At 37.5% G+C, this 14,978-nt stretch overlaps 1 protein-coding gene across 2 annotated transcripts; it reads left to right on the top strand.

The window, feature by feature from the left end:
• Nucleotides 1–461: 461 nt before the first annotated feature.
• Nucleotides 462–10,098, top strand: LOC111236936 (ras-related protein Rab-14-like). 2 transcript variants are annotated; one of them, XM_022765857.1, is made up of 8 exons: nucleotides 462–563; nucleotides 1,070–1,128; nucleotides 4,032–4,085; nucleotides 4,253–4,430; nucleotides 5,017–5,083; nucleotides 5,266–5,353; nucleotides 5,451–5,481; nucleotides 5,671–10,098. In XM_022765857.1, the coding sequence occupies exons 2-8, from the start codon at nucleotides 1,077–1,079 to the stop codon at nucleotides 5,846–5,848; spliced, it is 648 nt and encodes a 215-aa protein (XP_022621578.1). In that variant the 5' UTR covers nucleotides 462–563; nucleotides 1,070–1,076; the 3' UTR covers nucleotides 5,849–10,098. The 2 variants fall into 2 exon arrangements, with proteins under 2 accessions (XP_022621578.1, XP_022621579.1); XM_022765858.1 differs by having other exon boundaries at nucleotides 462–539.
• Nucleotides 10,099–14,978: the final 4,880 nt, after the last annotated feature.

The raw sequence follows: 14,978 nt of genomic DNA on the forward strand, positions 1-14,978 counted from the left end.
CTCTGGTTGACAATAAAGTTGTATTCTACTCTATTTGTTTCTATTCTAGTCTAAATGGTTGAGGTGCTTGACACATGACAGCGATGTCCACAGAGGGACAGGTGAATGCAGGTGTTTGTAGTGTTGATCAACATGATCAACATGATCAACACTACATTTACTGCTCAGAATCATAACTCTAAATCTGAACACACAGACATGATACACATATTTTAGATTGAGTGTGACTTTAGGATGTCATTAAATAAATATAAATATATGACTTGTCTACTTAAATTTCTTGTTTCTTGTAAAAGCTTACACATGTTCATGTAAAGGACATTTAAGGTGCAGTGTAACATTATCCAAAAAATATATAATTTAATTAATCGTTTAGATATTTTCATCCTCCGCTGGGTGGCGGTAAAAACCTGTTCGTCCCTTTTCTTGCCGGTGAGGAAGAATCGCGGAAGAGAGGAAAGGCTTCCTGACGGCTCAGCAGGCTAACCAGCTAACCAAGATAACAGTCTGTCTAACCAGCGGTTCAACCAGAGTTACAGGTTAGATAGACACCCGGACCGAAGGTAAAACAACGGGGTTTATAACACACCCTGCCTGTCTGCTTTATTATTTCATGGTTTTCGTTGTGAGTGTTGATAAAAAGTGGCCTCCTGCTGTTAGCTGTTAGCAAGGCGTAGACAGAACTGCAGCTGTTAGCCGGTTAGCTGCAGGGCTAAAGCTAATAGGGGGAATTGAGAGGTTTGCTCGGGGAGGGAAGTCAGCTGATGGAGGTTAATACCTGTGCTAACCGGGGCTGCTTTTATCCCGTACGACTGTCACGGTGTTTAACGGCGTTGCAGGAGCAGAGCTCGGTGTTTAGCCTTTAGCTGTGTGTTAGCCTAGCCTAGCCGCTTCCTTTTGTTTGTGTGTCCAGTTGAACGGTTTCAGGTTCAGAGGAGACAGAAGTGAGACGGACTCAGACAGGGTGTGGACTCCGCCGAAACTCATGCTGTTGGTTTAAATGAAGCCTTTTGTCCCCCTCCCCCCCTCCTCCCCCTCCTCACCCTCTCCTCCCCCTCCCTCTCTACAGCATCAAGATGACAGCCGCACCTTACAACTACTCCTACATCTTCAAATACATCATCATCGGTGAGTGTCTGATTCATTAAGTATGAAATACTCTAGCTATAGTAGTAAAAGTACTAATACTACACTGTTATAACACTGTTACAACTGAAAGCCCTGTATTTAAATCCCCAGTCAAGTAAAAGAACAAAAGTATAATGAGGAAAATGTACATAAAGAAAAATGTCTCCTGTGACTGTTACACTATTTATTACATCTTTAGATAATTATTACTTATGCATTAATATATCAGCAGTATTTTACTGCTGTAGTTGGTTGAGTTGGAGTTAATCGTTCTGCAGTTATTTTCATTATGGATGAATCTGCTGATTATTTTCTCCATTAATCGATTGAATTTTTTTGGCGTATAGAAATTATGAAAATAGTGAGAAATCCCATCAGAGTTTTGTTCAATGAACAACAAAATATTCTATCAAAATTATTAAAAAATAATTAAAGAATATTAAAATAATTAACTGTTGAGTAGTTGCAGTAAAACGCACAATATATCCATCTGAATTGTGAAGTACAGGAGTAAAAGTAGAAAGTAGAAAAAATATTCAAGTGAAGTACAAATACCTTACAATTGTACTTGCCAGAAGAGCTGTTAGTGTTGATGAAGATTGTAACACAGGTTTTGCATGTTATGACCAGTGAACTGTCACCATGATGGTGACATGTTATAATACAGCCCACACTGTATGGGTCAGATACTAATACAGTACTGGCTCCTGTTGGTACTTAAATGTAGGTATAAGTGTAGGGAAGTAACTAAATACATTTACTCCAGTAGTGTACTTAGGAACAGTTCTGAGGTACTTGTACTTAGCTGGAGTATTTCCATTTCATGCCACTTTTTACTGTACTTTATTTGACATCTCTAATACTTTTAAGATTAAGAATTTACATTAAAAAAAACATATGAATGGTTTATAAAGGCATAATCATAATCTATAACACGTCATTAAAGATGAAACTTTGAGGTGTTATGAGTTCCACCAAAGAGAAACAGAGTTAAAATAAGAAAAGTCCACAAACTGAATCCAGATCAGTGAATCAGGAGTTTTGTTTCTTCTTCTTTCCCATGAATCATGTGACGACCCCTCAGATTTATCCGGTGACCCTTGGAGGGGGCCGACCCCTAGGTTGGGAACCAGTGGACTAAACTATCCAAGTATATATGACGTAGTTAAAGCAGCTACAACAGTAAAATATTATTAATAATATCTAATATAGCACTAACAGTGAGTCACAAGGATAAAATTAGCGCTTTTACTTTTACTAATTTAAGTGTATTTTTATTCAGTATTTTTAGTTGTAATGGAGTGTTTTACAGTGTTGTATTCATACTTTTACTTAAATAAAAGATCAGATTACTTCGTCCACCATAGGGAACACAGGAGTAACTGGACATTGCTGAGGAAAAAAGAAAATAAATGATCCTGAGAAATGTTTTTGTAAATCCTGGTACCTACAGGAAACAGAACTGTGAAACAGAACTGAAGTTTGGGAAACACTTCTTCCTCTCACTTCCTTTCAGTCATTTGATTTTTCATTTCTTAATTTATAAATACAACACACACATTAATCAATATGTCTGTAAATGTGGCGGAGGGTGGGAATCGAGAACCGGTTTCAGTTGAGAACATGTTACAAATCGTCGGAACCATTGGAATCTTATCGTTCTTCTATCACTTCCTTTTATCGCTGCTGACGTGTTTGTCTGACAGTTGTGCTTTGCAAAACAATCATGTCGGAGGAGAAGAAGAAACGGTCCAAAGCGTGGCTTCATTTCACAAAGAAAGACAACGACAGTGCTGGTTGTAATGTCTGTAATTTCAAGGAAGAGTGGAAACACCAACATGGGCTTAAATTCCAGGAATGCCTGTTTTCTACATCTTCCCAACCGAGCAGCACGAGAGTAAAACCATGTTATAATAACATTAGCAGAGTCACATGGTGCCTTTTTCCTGCTCTGTTCCAACACTGTGTTCACAGATAATAAAACAGTTGCGTAGATGCTAGAAACCTGTGTAGGTCTACTTTTTTTTCCTCACAGAAAGGAATCTCTAAGGGAATTGATAAAGAATCAGACTGATAAGCAGAATCAATAAAGGCACTGGTATCAGTAAAGTCGTATCAATTTCCATCCTTAAACTCAGCAGTGTTTGCCAGCTGGCTGGTTTTCAGCTGCCACCATTTGGCGAGTAGATGTTTTTTTGTTTGTTTGTTTGTTTAAACCCTTGGAACTACAAACATGGCTGCTGGTGTTAGCTCACCTGTAAACCTCTAGTTCATGTTCTCATAGAGAGTGACGACATGAAAAGCCCCTGGTCGAATCATCTCAACAAAATATGAACCAGTGTGTCACAAAATATCTGGTTCTTTGATTTAAAAGTCAAAGCTATAAGAAGCCTGTGGATGTCAAAACTGAAGGAGAAGTCAATTACAACTCCCATGGTGCATTTCAGGAAGAACCAGCCAATCACTGAGCTTCACATCCTGTTGTGAGCTGCACTGACAGCGAAAAACTAAAAACTACACTCTACAGAAACCTGAAAAAACAGTTGAATGTTCTGACTCTTCTCTCTCTCTCTCACACCTGACTGGGTTCTTCTCCATAGTAACAGCAGCCAGGGCTTATGGGTAATGTGGTTTTTTGAGCTCTCCACTAAACATGCTGATTACATGTTTCAGACAAAAGGAACGTTTTGTTTCACCAACCAAACTGTCGTGGGTCACTTTGACGTAAGTCCTCATTCTGACCTTGTTTTTGATTATTGATTGATTTCTCTCTCTCTCTCTCTCCCTCTGTCTCTCTGTCTCTCTGTCTCTCTCTGTCTCTCTCTGTCTCTCTCTCTCTCTGTCTCTCTGTCTCTCTCTCTCTCTCCCTCTGTCTCTCTCTCTCTCTCTCTCTCTCCCCCCAGGTGATATGGGAGTAGGGAAGTCTTGTCTGCTGCACCAGTTCACAGAGAAAAAATGTGAGTCCTTTCTTCTTCTCTCCTCCTGCTGTTTCTCTGCTCCTCCCACAGTGTCTGTAGGGTCTTGAAAAGCTTTGAATTCAGCTTCCTCCTGTGTGTGTGTGTGTGTGTGTGTGTGTGTGTGTGTGTGTGTGTGTGTGTGTGTGTGTGTGTGTGTGTGTTCGCAGTCATGGCGGACTGTCCCCACACCATCGGGGTGGAGTTTGGGACGAGGATCATGGAGGTCCACGGTCAGAAGGTGAAGCTGCAGATCTGGGACACGGCCGGTCAGGAGCGGTTCAGGGCCGTCACCAGGTCCTACTACAGAGGGGCCGCCGGGGCCCTCATGGTCTACGACATCACCAGGTACTGACGGGGAGAGGCCGGGTGGTTGGTTGGTTGGTTGGTTGGTTGGTTGGTTGGTTGGTTGGTTGTCTTTGTAAATGTCCAGTTCCTTGGACTAAATTCAACAGGCTGCTGTAATTTAAATTTGGGAGGATGTGAGGATGAAGTCAGCTTCAAATGATTTTCACTTTACAAGGTTTTTCAAAATAAAATCAGGATGTGACGCTACAAGTCTTGAAAACAAGATGATCAGTATTCTTGTTTCTAGTCGCTTTATGGAGCTTTACCCGACCAGGTTTTAAGCTACAATCTTCTATTTGGGAGACATGTGTGCTAACCATTGATTCACCATATCAACTGCATGTTTATGTGGCCACAGCAGAGTCTATCAGTGGGTCCACTCTGGTCCAGCTATTTGATAAACTGGGACAAAATGTGGTTCAGGTGTTCATGTTCCCCTCAGGCTGAATGGTATTAACGTAGTTGATCTTCTGAGTTTTAATCCAGCTCCGTCATCAGGTCTAAGTTTTAACTTGTGCTGCTTGTATGGTTGGAGACTCTCAGTGTTGAAGAATAACTCATCATTTTTCTTTGTGTTTGTGTTCAGGAGAAGTACTTATAATCACCTAAGCAGCTGGTTGACAGATGCCAGGAACCTGACCAACCCAAACACAGTGAGTAAAGATGCACCAAGAACTGAAGCAATTTTGACTATCTGTAGGTTTTAATTTTTGCTTGGAGAGGACACAAAAAGAGGCTTCTGCACCAGACTGTATTTGTTTCTTGTCCACAAAGAGGCAAATATTACATTAGCAGTTTGATGCACTTTAGTTGTGTAATAAATGACATCTTTCAGGTGATCATTCTGATTGGTAACAAGGCCGACCTGGAGGCTCAGAGAGACGTGACGTACGAGGAGGCCAAACAGTTTGCTGAAGAGAACGGTGAGGAGCAGAGACATGTTGAAATGTACAGTTTATTAACAGGACATCAGACTGACTGACTGCCTGGTTCTGATCTCTGCTTCCTGTTGTTAATCAGGTTTGCTGTTTCTAGAGGCCAGTGCTAAGACGTAAGTACACACACACACACACACACACACACACACACACACACACACACACACACACACATCTAGAATGGTGTCTTAGTAAAAATATAACCATATAAACTATTTAATTTAATTTGCTTTAAGAGCTTAAAGTCCTTAATGTACAAGAACTGAACTGTATGTTTGTATCTTGATCCTTGTCTTCCTCAGAGGGGAGAATGTGGAGGAGGCCTTCCTGGAGGCAGCAAAGAGGATCTACCAGAACATCCAAGACGGCAGTCTGGACCTGAATGCCGCCGAGTCAGGAGTCCAACACAAACCGTCAGCGCCACAGGGAGGCCGCCTCAACGCCGACAGCCAGCCGGCTAAAGAGGGCTGCAGCTGCTAACCTCAGACAGAAACTACAGACCCATCAAACAGACAAACGGACAGACAGAGACAGATACGTACACAGAGATCCCCTTTTCTCCAGGCACTAACGTCCACCTTCTGTCCAGAGTGCATCCAACAGGATTGAGCTGGATTACATGTAACATAACAGTGGCACAGTCCAACCAGTCCAATTCAGACCACAGTTCAGTACCTAATCCAAACATCCTCCACCCAAATCTACAACTATCCAGATTTCAGTGTGCCACATCTGGACCAGCCTTGAATCAGGACCAGTATTGGACAACTCCCAAATCCAGACCATCTTAGACCTAAACTGGATCATTGTCTGCGCAATTTATTTATTTCTTAATCCTTCAGCATAAATCCCGACCACTCTAGATCCGGGGATCCACAATCCAGACTGCCTTCAACCCATATTCAGGCACACCTGAGCCAGACCTAGGCCAGTCTGGACTGCTCTAAGACCAGAATAAGACATCTAACATCCCTGCACCAGAAAACCTTTTTTTCCTAGACTGGATTATCCTCCGGCCACAGTCTCTGCCAAGTTTGGAGTGCTGTTGGTCCAACTCAAGCAAAGGTTTGTCAAAATTTTGGACTACTTTCATCCAGAATGTGAATCACCTGTCTCAAGAGACAAGTCAAAATACAGATCTCAAATTTGGACCAATTTACAACTCAAATCTGGGTTGCATTAAAATGGGTTGTCTTAATCCATATCTGGACATTACTATGTAGAGATCCAGAGTCTAGCCTTAAGCTGGACTGTCTCATGTCCAATTTGAGGCTGCTTTCAGAGCCCTAAACCCATAACCAGACAACCCTTTTCCTCAATGCTGGACTACCCTCCAGACCACTTCTCTTCCAAGTCTGGTCAAGTGAGTCTGATCCAAATTAGGTACTACCCTGGTCCCAAATGGGAAACACTGATAACTCAGGAGACAAAGGTACAAGGCTCAACATTTAACCAACCTACAGCCCAAAACTGGACTAAAGTGAGTTGCCTTAGTTCTTAATTTGGACATTGCAATGGAGAGATCTTGTTTAAGCGGGGCCACCCCAGGTCAAATCACGATTGCCATCTTGGCAGGTTTGACCTAAAGGTAGGCGAACCAAGACTGTTCAAATCCCACAATAGGACATCTCTAAGACCATCAACAGACAACCTTTTTTTTCCAAGATTACACTACCCGCCAGACCCAGTCTCTTCCCAGTCTGGAGCCCCATCGGCCCGTAGTCCAGACTTGGTTGTCCCTCAAGTGTGGACTGTTGTTGTCCCAGAGACAAAACACCCAAATCCCAAGAGACACATAAAGGTACCGGACTCAAAGAACCAGACCAGTCTACAGCGTATATCTAATCTACACCTTCACCAAAATACAGATCACCCTAGTTCCAAAGGGACACCGCCATGGACACATGCAGAGCCCAGGCTCCAGCTGGACTGCTGTTACCCCACACCCAGGTCTACCTTTGAACCAAAGGTGAAGGTAGTCAAAATTTGGAACCCCCTTCATCCCAAATGTGAAACACCCATACAGTAGAGAAAAATAAAGATGCAATGCCTGAATTTGGACAATCCTATAGTCTTAATCTGGACTGTTCTACAAAAAGTCGGATTACCCAAGTTCCAACTCTGGACATTCCTATGAACAGATCCAGAGCCTGGATCTCAGTCCAAATCAAGGACCACCTTCGGCCCAAATCTTTAAATATAAAACCTTGAGGTTTAGTTATATTTGATCTGCTTTAACTCCAGGTCGTCCAAACGCCCACTTCTGATGTTCGTTCTTTGAGATAAACTTCTGGATTTAAATTCATATCTTTGTCTTATACATGTGTGATACATTTGTTGTTCAATTACAAAAGTCTTTAAAATTAATGCTTCAAAACCATAAAATCTATGACAGAGTGACCTGGACATCTGAACTCGCCTCTCGGATTCCTGAAAACATTTCTTCCTCTGCTCACTTGTTCGAGTTTCCAAACACGCTGTCTGATTTAATTATTTAATCAGTTCTATATGTATTGCCCAGGTTGATAATGTGGATCAGAAGACGCATTTTAACAGTTGCTGTTGTGGTCAAATGTGTCTCTGCAGGTTTCCAGCTGTGTTTTTACTCTATTGGCTACAGTCCAGTCACCCTCATCGGATTTATACCACTCAGCCTCAGAAAATACTTATCTGTAATGTCTCCTCTACAGAAGCTTTCTTAAGTTCTTAAGTCATAAATAACCTTGACAATGTACATGATTTGGCTTGAACTCCAAGACAATGATGGAAAGCCTGCATTACAAACTGGAAGTGGGTCACCAGGCAGGGTGGGTCTACCAAAAGTCGTTATCAAGTGGCTTTACGGAAACTGTAGGATCTTGGGTTTTTGGGCTTGACCCATATTATGTACTAAAAGTCAGGCTATCTCTGCTGCTTCAGGTTTGACCCGTATTTCTTTAATAAGTTCCCCAATTTTATGGACGTGCAATACTAAAAGCCCGATGTGCTTCAGACAGACTTTGCATTTGTCGTCCGACGAGGGCTGAACAATATGCAAAACAAAAAATCATATTGCAATTATTTTGATGTGCTGCGTTTATAATGGTATTTTTACCTTTATCAAACAATTGCACTGACCATGTCGCAGTCTCGATAATATTTTGTTGTTCAGCCCCACGTCCGACCACATCTAAATCACTGGAGCACTCCTTTAATCCCAGCTGGAGTTACGGAAAAGATCTGATACATGCTGAGCGTTAACATACACTTTACAAGTCTTCACGGGTCTTTGGACCTGATCTGAACCTGACCTGTGGAAACTTTACTTGAATCCAATGTAGATAAAAATGAATGGTCGAAAAAGAGAGATAAAATCCAAAAAGCACCTGAGGACAATAAGACACTGGACCCAGCCCTACTTGGGTCCTGGGTAAGGGCCCCAGCATTAGGAACCTAGTGGACCCTTAAAGACCTAACAAACAGACAAGAACTCTTAATCCACCCAATAACCTCACCATCGCTGCAATTCCACACTTTGCCTTTTTAAAAAGATCTAAAACATTTGAACTAAATAACTTTATTTAAAATAACTGAGAACATCGATCACTCTGTGGAGAGATGCAGCAGCTGATTGATGAGGAAAAACCGGCTTACCTGAACCAGATCGTCAGTATCGGTCCCTCTGTGGATCTCAAGTTCAGGATAGATTTTTATTCAATTTTTTTTTTCTGTTATTGTTTTTTTTTTTTGTTTGTTGTTTTTTTTTTTTGTATTTTTTAATCAAATATAAATGCAATATATTTTTGATGTCACAGCTCCACCTAGTGGCCGTTTTTCACATCCCTCCTGGTTAAGTGTGTGTTGAGGGAAGGAAAATGACATAAGTGGAGGCGATGCAGATTCTTTTAATTTATTACTTCCTGGTTTTGTTTATTTTAGTTTTCTGTTTAACATTCGGCCGGGTTACAGTTTACTTGAATGGATCACTATGATTTCTGGTTCATTACAACTAAATTGTTGCTTAAACTGAATATTGATTAATGCTACAAAAATTAGGAGACAAAGTATTTGTGCATCAGAGTTTGAAAAAAAATGTACAGTTGATATCTTAAGGAACATTTTGGATATAAAATTACAAGTGAGATCTGGATCCAAATGCCAGAGCCTTGATATCCTGAAGTGCTGTAAAGTTTCCTCTGCTGTCACTAACCATCAGTCATCAACTAAAAGTTTATACGTTGAACTATTTCATGGCGTTTATCGTGTGATCCTGAACCAGTTCTCTCAGACTAACTGGGTCGGTCAGTAAATTTTGTTCCTTAAAAAGCATTCCAGCGCTAACAAGGTTACAACAGAAACACAGACAGTCCAGCTCTGCTAAACTTTATTTTACCTTTTTTTTTTTATATATATATTTTAAAGTTGCACATGTAATTTTATTCATTTGATGCAGTTTCAAAAACAAATAGGTTATTGCAGCTTTGACCTGATGATTCAACTTTATGATGGATTAAACTCAGATTTACACTAAATTAATTAACTGTCCAGTAGCTCTCCCGCAGGGAAACGCACTGTATACAAATATAAAGTAATATACAGTATACTGCTTTAACACCAGGACAGACGTTGAGATTTAAAAGAAAAACTAAGTGTGAGAATTGTTTTCTCTTATAAGTAACAAACATCAAACAGACTATCTGATGAGTCAAAGTATTTATTATTATATAATAAACTGAGTTAACAAATCAAAATTTAAAAACAATGAATATCAATCAATTAGCTGATAAATTAAAATTGTTTTGTTTGTTGTCCTAAGTTTTCTCAGTGAACAAATACATTAAATACATTTCCGCCATGTTTTATTTCCATGATAGAATAATGGGTAATGTTAAATTTTGATGTCAATGAAAAAACATGCAAGAAAATGCTCAAAGAAACAACCAAATAAAATGAGCCAGTAGAAATTAAATGTAAATTTAGCTAAGAAAAGAAAAAAAAAACAAACAGGAAAACTTCAGAATGATAAAAATATAAACGTATTAATGTGAAATCATGATAATGACAAAAACATTTTTGACTTACCTTTTGTATTTTAATTTTTATCACTTATATTTTCCTAAGTTTTTTTCCTGTTAGTGGAAATACATTTATCTTTAAATAAAAAAAAAGGAAAACTTCAAATATTTTGAAATAAAAAGTTATTTGACTTTAAATTTATTTGTGTTAGAAATGATTGTTCACAGTTTAGAGGAAACAAACAAATAAATTATTTAAATCAGTTTGTGTTTACTATCGACTCAGCAGATAACTCTTCAGTGATGTTTGTCTCCTCTGCGACTGTCTCACGGAAACAGTGATTTTCCTGCCCTGTTTGTTTCGATCTCCCCGTCCGTGGTGCAACGGTTCAGGATCTGGTCTGGTGATCCCGTGTACATATCCAGTGTTTTCAGTTTTAAACCAGAGTAACCTGCTGTGGGCGGGTCCAGACTTCACCAAGGAGTCCTGGACCACTTCAACACACAATCTGGTTTCTAACTGTGTCCAGATCTGTCTGATGGGGAGAAATCAGTGTGATTTTACTCTTCGCTGTCCTCTGATTGGTGGATAGCTGCCTTCTTTAACTGTGATGCTTGATTTATGAATGAAACCCCTCCCTCACTGTAAAAAAAAAACAAAAAAACATCTGACTTCCAAGTTTTCAGGCATCCTGTTGCTTTTTCATCATTTAATAACCTGCACGTTGCGTCTGCACTGGGGGTGTTTTTTAATGAAAGAAGGATTCGTTCGTTTCCTTGTTTTTGAAATTTAACTCAAAGATTTTAACAAATGTCCAGGGACCAAAGGGTCACAAAAATCAACAGGAAGTCACTGGATTCATAAAGAAAAACACGTTTTATTGTGACGAACACCTTAAGCTTCCCTCACCAAAGGAAAACGCAAGCATTTCATTTAAAAAAAAAAAAAAAAAAAAAAAAAACTCAAGTTAGTTAATACAGAACAGGAGACAGATTTCTGCCTGTTTACAGCAGTGCCAGCAGGAGGCAGTGTTGTCGCAGCGCAGTCACTTCTTCACCTGAAAAATACATCATGAATTCAGTTTAAAGATGTTTTCTCTGATTTTATTCCAGTGTTGCCAAATTCCTAAATGTAATCAGTGACCTGGGAGTAAAATATTATCAAAAAAGAGGAAGTTTATCTTTAAATAAATAAACAGCTACATTTCTTTTTATGAAGATAAAACCTTGGAAGAGAACAGTAAGTTTTCAAATGATTCAGTATAGTGCAGCAGATAACTGGAATAATCTTTCAAATGAGGATACAAGCACCAAAATTGATATGTTTATCACTCTGGGGCCATTAATTTGAAAAATCCCATTAACCGCTTGAAATTGGCTAACTAGCTAGCGCTAGACTAGTTAGCGAGCTTTTTTGCTGAAATATTTACATTTCATTTTTGTTTTTACAGTGTATTAAATTTTGCCCTCTACATTGTAGACACCTAGATTATTCTTACCTAAACTTAACATTAACATTCTCTTAACTTGGCGCAAAAAGTAAGATTTCTTTCTGGAAATAGTGGCCATCTTGACTCTTTGAGTGGCCAATGTACTCTATCAAAAGATTAATACCCAATAAGGATTTGTGCAAAGATTAGCATTTGTATCCACATTTGAAAGATTTTTCTGAAATGTGCAGTTATCTGCTACGCTAGTATGTTTAAAGCAAAAACAGCGTTTGAAATGATGATAGTGATCAGTCAGATGGGGGCGCTGTAATCAGGCTGAACAATGATGCACTCGCTGATGTAAACGTGCTCTTTACATTTTATTGTTATGTTTGTTCTGTACTGTCTGTTGATTTTCTTTCTGCTAAAGTAACATGCTTCTTATGATTCTTTGACTATTTATATTGGTAATCTGTAATGATTTTCTTCTGCTGTACCTGTTCATTGTACGACCATGGGGATTCAGTTATTTGTAAATAAAGTATATATACTGTATCTACGCTGATGAGTGTGCATCATATTTGTCACTGTGCTACATTTAAATTCATCTGCAACTTCAATCCACATTAATCAATCATTAAATAGGCCATGAATATGTCATAGTACACGAAGACATAAGAAGTAATTGGATAATAAAGCATAAAAACTGTCATGAAAATGTCATACTATAGTAAGGCATCAAAAATGTCATAAAAACTTCATAGTATAGTAAAGCATAGAAAGTCCAATAAAACATCATAGTATAATAAGGCATAAAAGGTCGTAAAAACAACAGATTATGGTAAGGTATAAAAACGTCATAGTATATAGTAAGGCATAAAAAGTGATGAAAATGTCATAGTATAATAATGCATAGAACGTCATAGTTAGGCATAAAAACGTCATAAAAACGTCATAGTATATATAGGCACAAAAAGTCATAAAAACAAAGTATAGTAAGGCATAAAAAGTCATAAAAACGTCATAAAAACGTCATAGTATATATAGGCATAAAAAGTCATAAAAACAAAGTATAGTAAGGCATAAAAAGTCATAGAAACGTTATAGTATAGTAAGGCATAAAACATCATAAAAACGACAGATTATGGTAAGGTATAAAAACGACATAGTATAGTAAGGCATAAAAAGTCGTAAAAACATCATAGTATAATAAGGAATAAAAAGTCATGAAAACAACATAGTATAGTAAAGCATAAAAAAGACAAAGTATAGTAAGTCATAAAAAGTCCACAGTATAGTGAGACATGAAAATTCATAAAAACTACATAATATAGTAAGGCATAAAAAGTCATAGTATAGTAAGGCATGAAACGTAATAGTACAGTAAGGCATAAAAAGTCACAGTATAATAAGGCATAAAAAAGACATAGTATAGTAAGTCATAAAAAGTCCACAGTATAGTAAGTCATAAAGAGTCATAGTATAGTAAGGCATAAAAAGTCAAAAAAACTGCATAATATAGTGAGGCATGAAACGTCATAGTATAGTAAGTCATAAAAAGTCCACAGTATAGTAAGGCATAAAAAGTCAGAGTACAGTAAGGCATAAAAAGTCACAGTATAATAAGGCTTAAAAAGTCCACAGTATAGTAAGTCATAAAGAGTCATAGTATAGTAAGGCATAAAAAGTCATAAAAGGTCATAGTATAGTAAGGCATAAAAAGTCATAAAAACGACAGACATAAAAAGTCATAAAAAGGGTCATAGTATAGTAAGGCATAAAAGTAAAAAAAAACTACATAATACAGTAGGCATAAAAAGTCATAGTAATAGTTAGGCATTGAACACGTCAATAGTATAGTAAAGGCATAAAAAGTCATAAAAACGACAGATTATGGTAAGGAACAAAAACGTCATAGTATAGTAAGGCATAAAAAGTCTTAGTACAGTAAGGCATAAAAAGTCCACAGTAGAGTAAGCCATAAAAAGTCATAGTATAGTAAGGCATAAAAAGTCATAAAAACTTTATAGTATAGTGAGGCATAAGAAGTCATAAAAACGACATAGTATAGTAAGGCATAAAAAGTCATAAAAACGTCATAGTATAATAAGGCATAAAAAGTCATAAAAACGTCATAGTATAATAAGGCATAAAAAGTCAAAAAAATGACAGTGTAGTAAGGCATAAAAAGTCATAAAAGGTCATAGTATAAGAAGGCATAAAAAGTCATAAAAACGTCATAGTATAATAAGGCATAAAAAGTCAAAAAAATGACATAGTATAGTAAGGCATAAAAAGTCATAGTATAGTAAGGCATAAAAAGTAAAAAAAAAACTACATAATACAGTAAGGCATAAAAAGCCATAGTATAGTAAGGCATAAAAAGTCAAAAAAACGTCATAGTACAGTAAGGCATAAAAAGTCATAAAAACGACATAGTGTAGTAAGGCAGAAAAAGTCATAAAAGGTCATAGTATAGTAAGGCATAAAAAGTCATAAAAACTTCATAGTATAGTAAGGGATAAAAAGTCATAAAAAGTCATAGTATAGTAAGGCATAAAAAGTCATAGTATTGTAAGGCATAAAAAGTCATAAAAACGTCATAGTACAGTAAGGCATAAAAAGTCATAAAAACTTTATAGTATAGTGAGGCATAAGAAGTCATAAAAACGACATAGTATAGTAAGGCATAAAAAGTCATAAAAACGTCATAGTATAATAAGGCATAAAAAGTCAAAAAAATGACATAGTATAGTAAGGCATAAAAAGTCATAGTATAGTAAGGCATAAAAAGTAAAAAAAAAACTACATAATACAGTAAGGCATAAAAAGCCATAGTATAGTAAGGCATAAAAAGTCAAAAAAACGTCATAGTACAGTAAGGCATAAAAAGTCATAAAAACGACATAGTGTAGTAAGGCAGAAAAAGTCAAAAGGTCATAGTACAGTGAGGCATAAAAAGTCATAAAAACGACATAGTATAGTAAGGCATAAAAAGTCAAAAAAACATCATAGTATAGTAATGCATAAAAAGTCATAAAAACATCATAGTATAGTAAGGCATAAAAAGTGATAAAAACTACATAGTATAGTAAGGCATAAAAAGTGATGAAAACTTTATAGTATAGTAAGGCATAAAAAGTCATAAAAACATCATAGTATAGTAAGGCATAAAAAGTCATAGTA

The sequence above is a fragment of the Seriola dumerili genome, unplaced genomic scaffold, assembly GCF_002260705.1.
Source record: "Seriola dumerili isolate Sdu_G_001 unplaced genomic scaffold, Sdu_1.0 BDQW01000783.1, whole genome shotgun sequence".
NCBI classification, from domain to species: domain Eukaryota; kingdom Metazoa; phylum Chordata; class Actinopteri; order Carangiformes; family Carangidae; genus Seriola; species Seriola dumerili.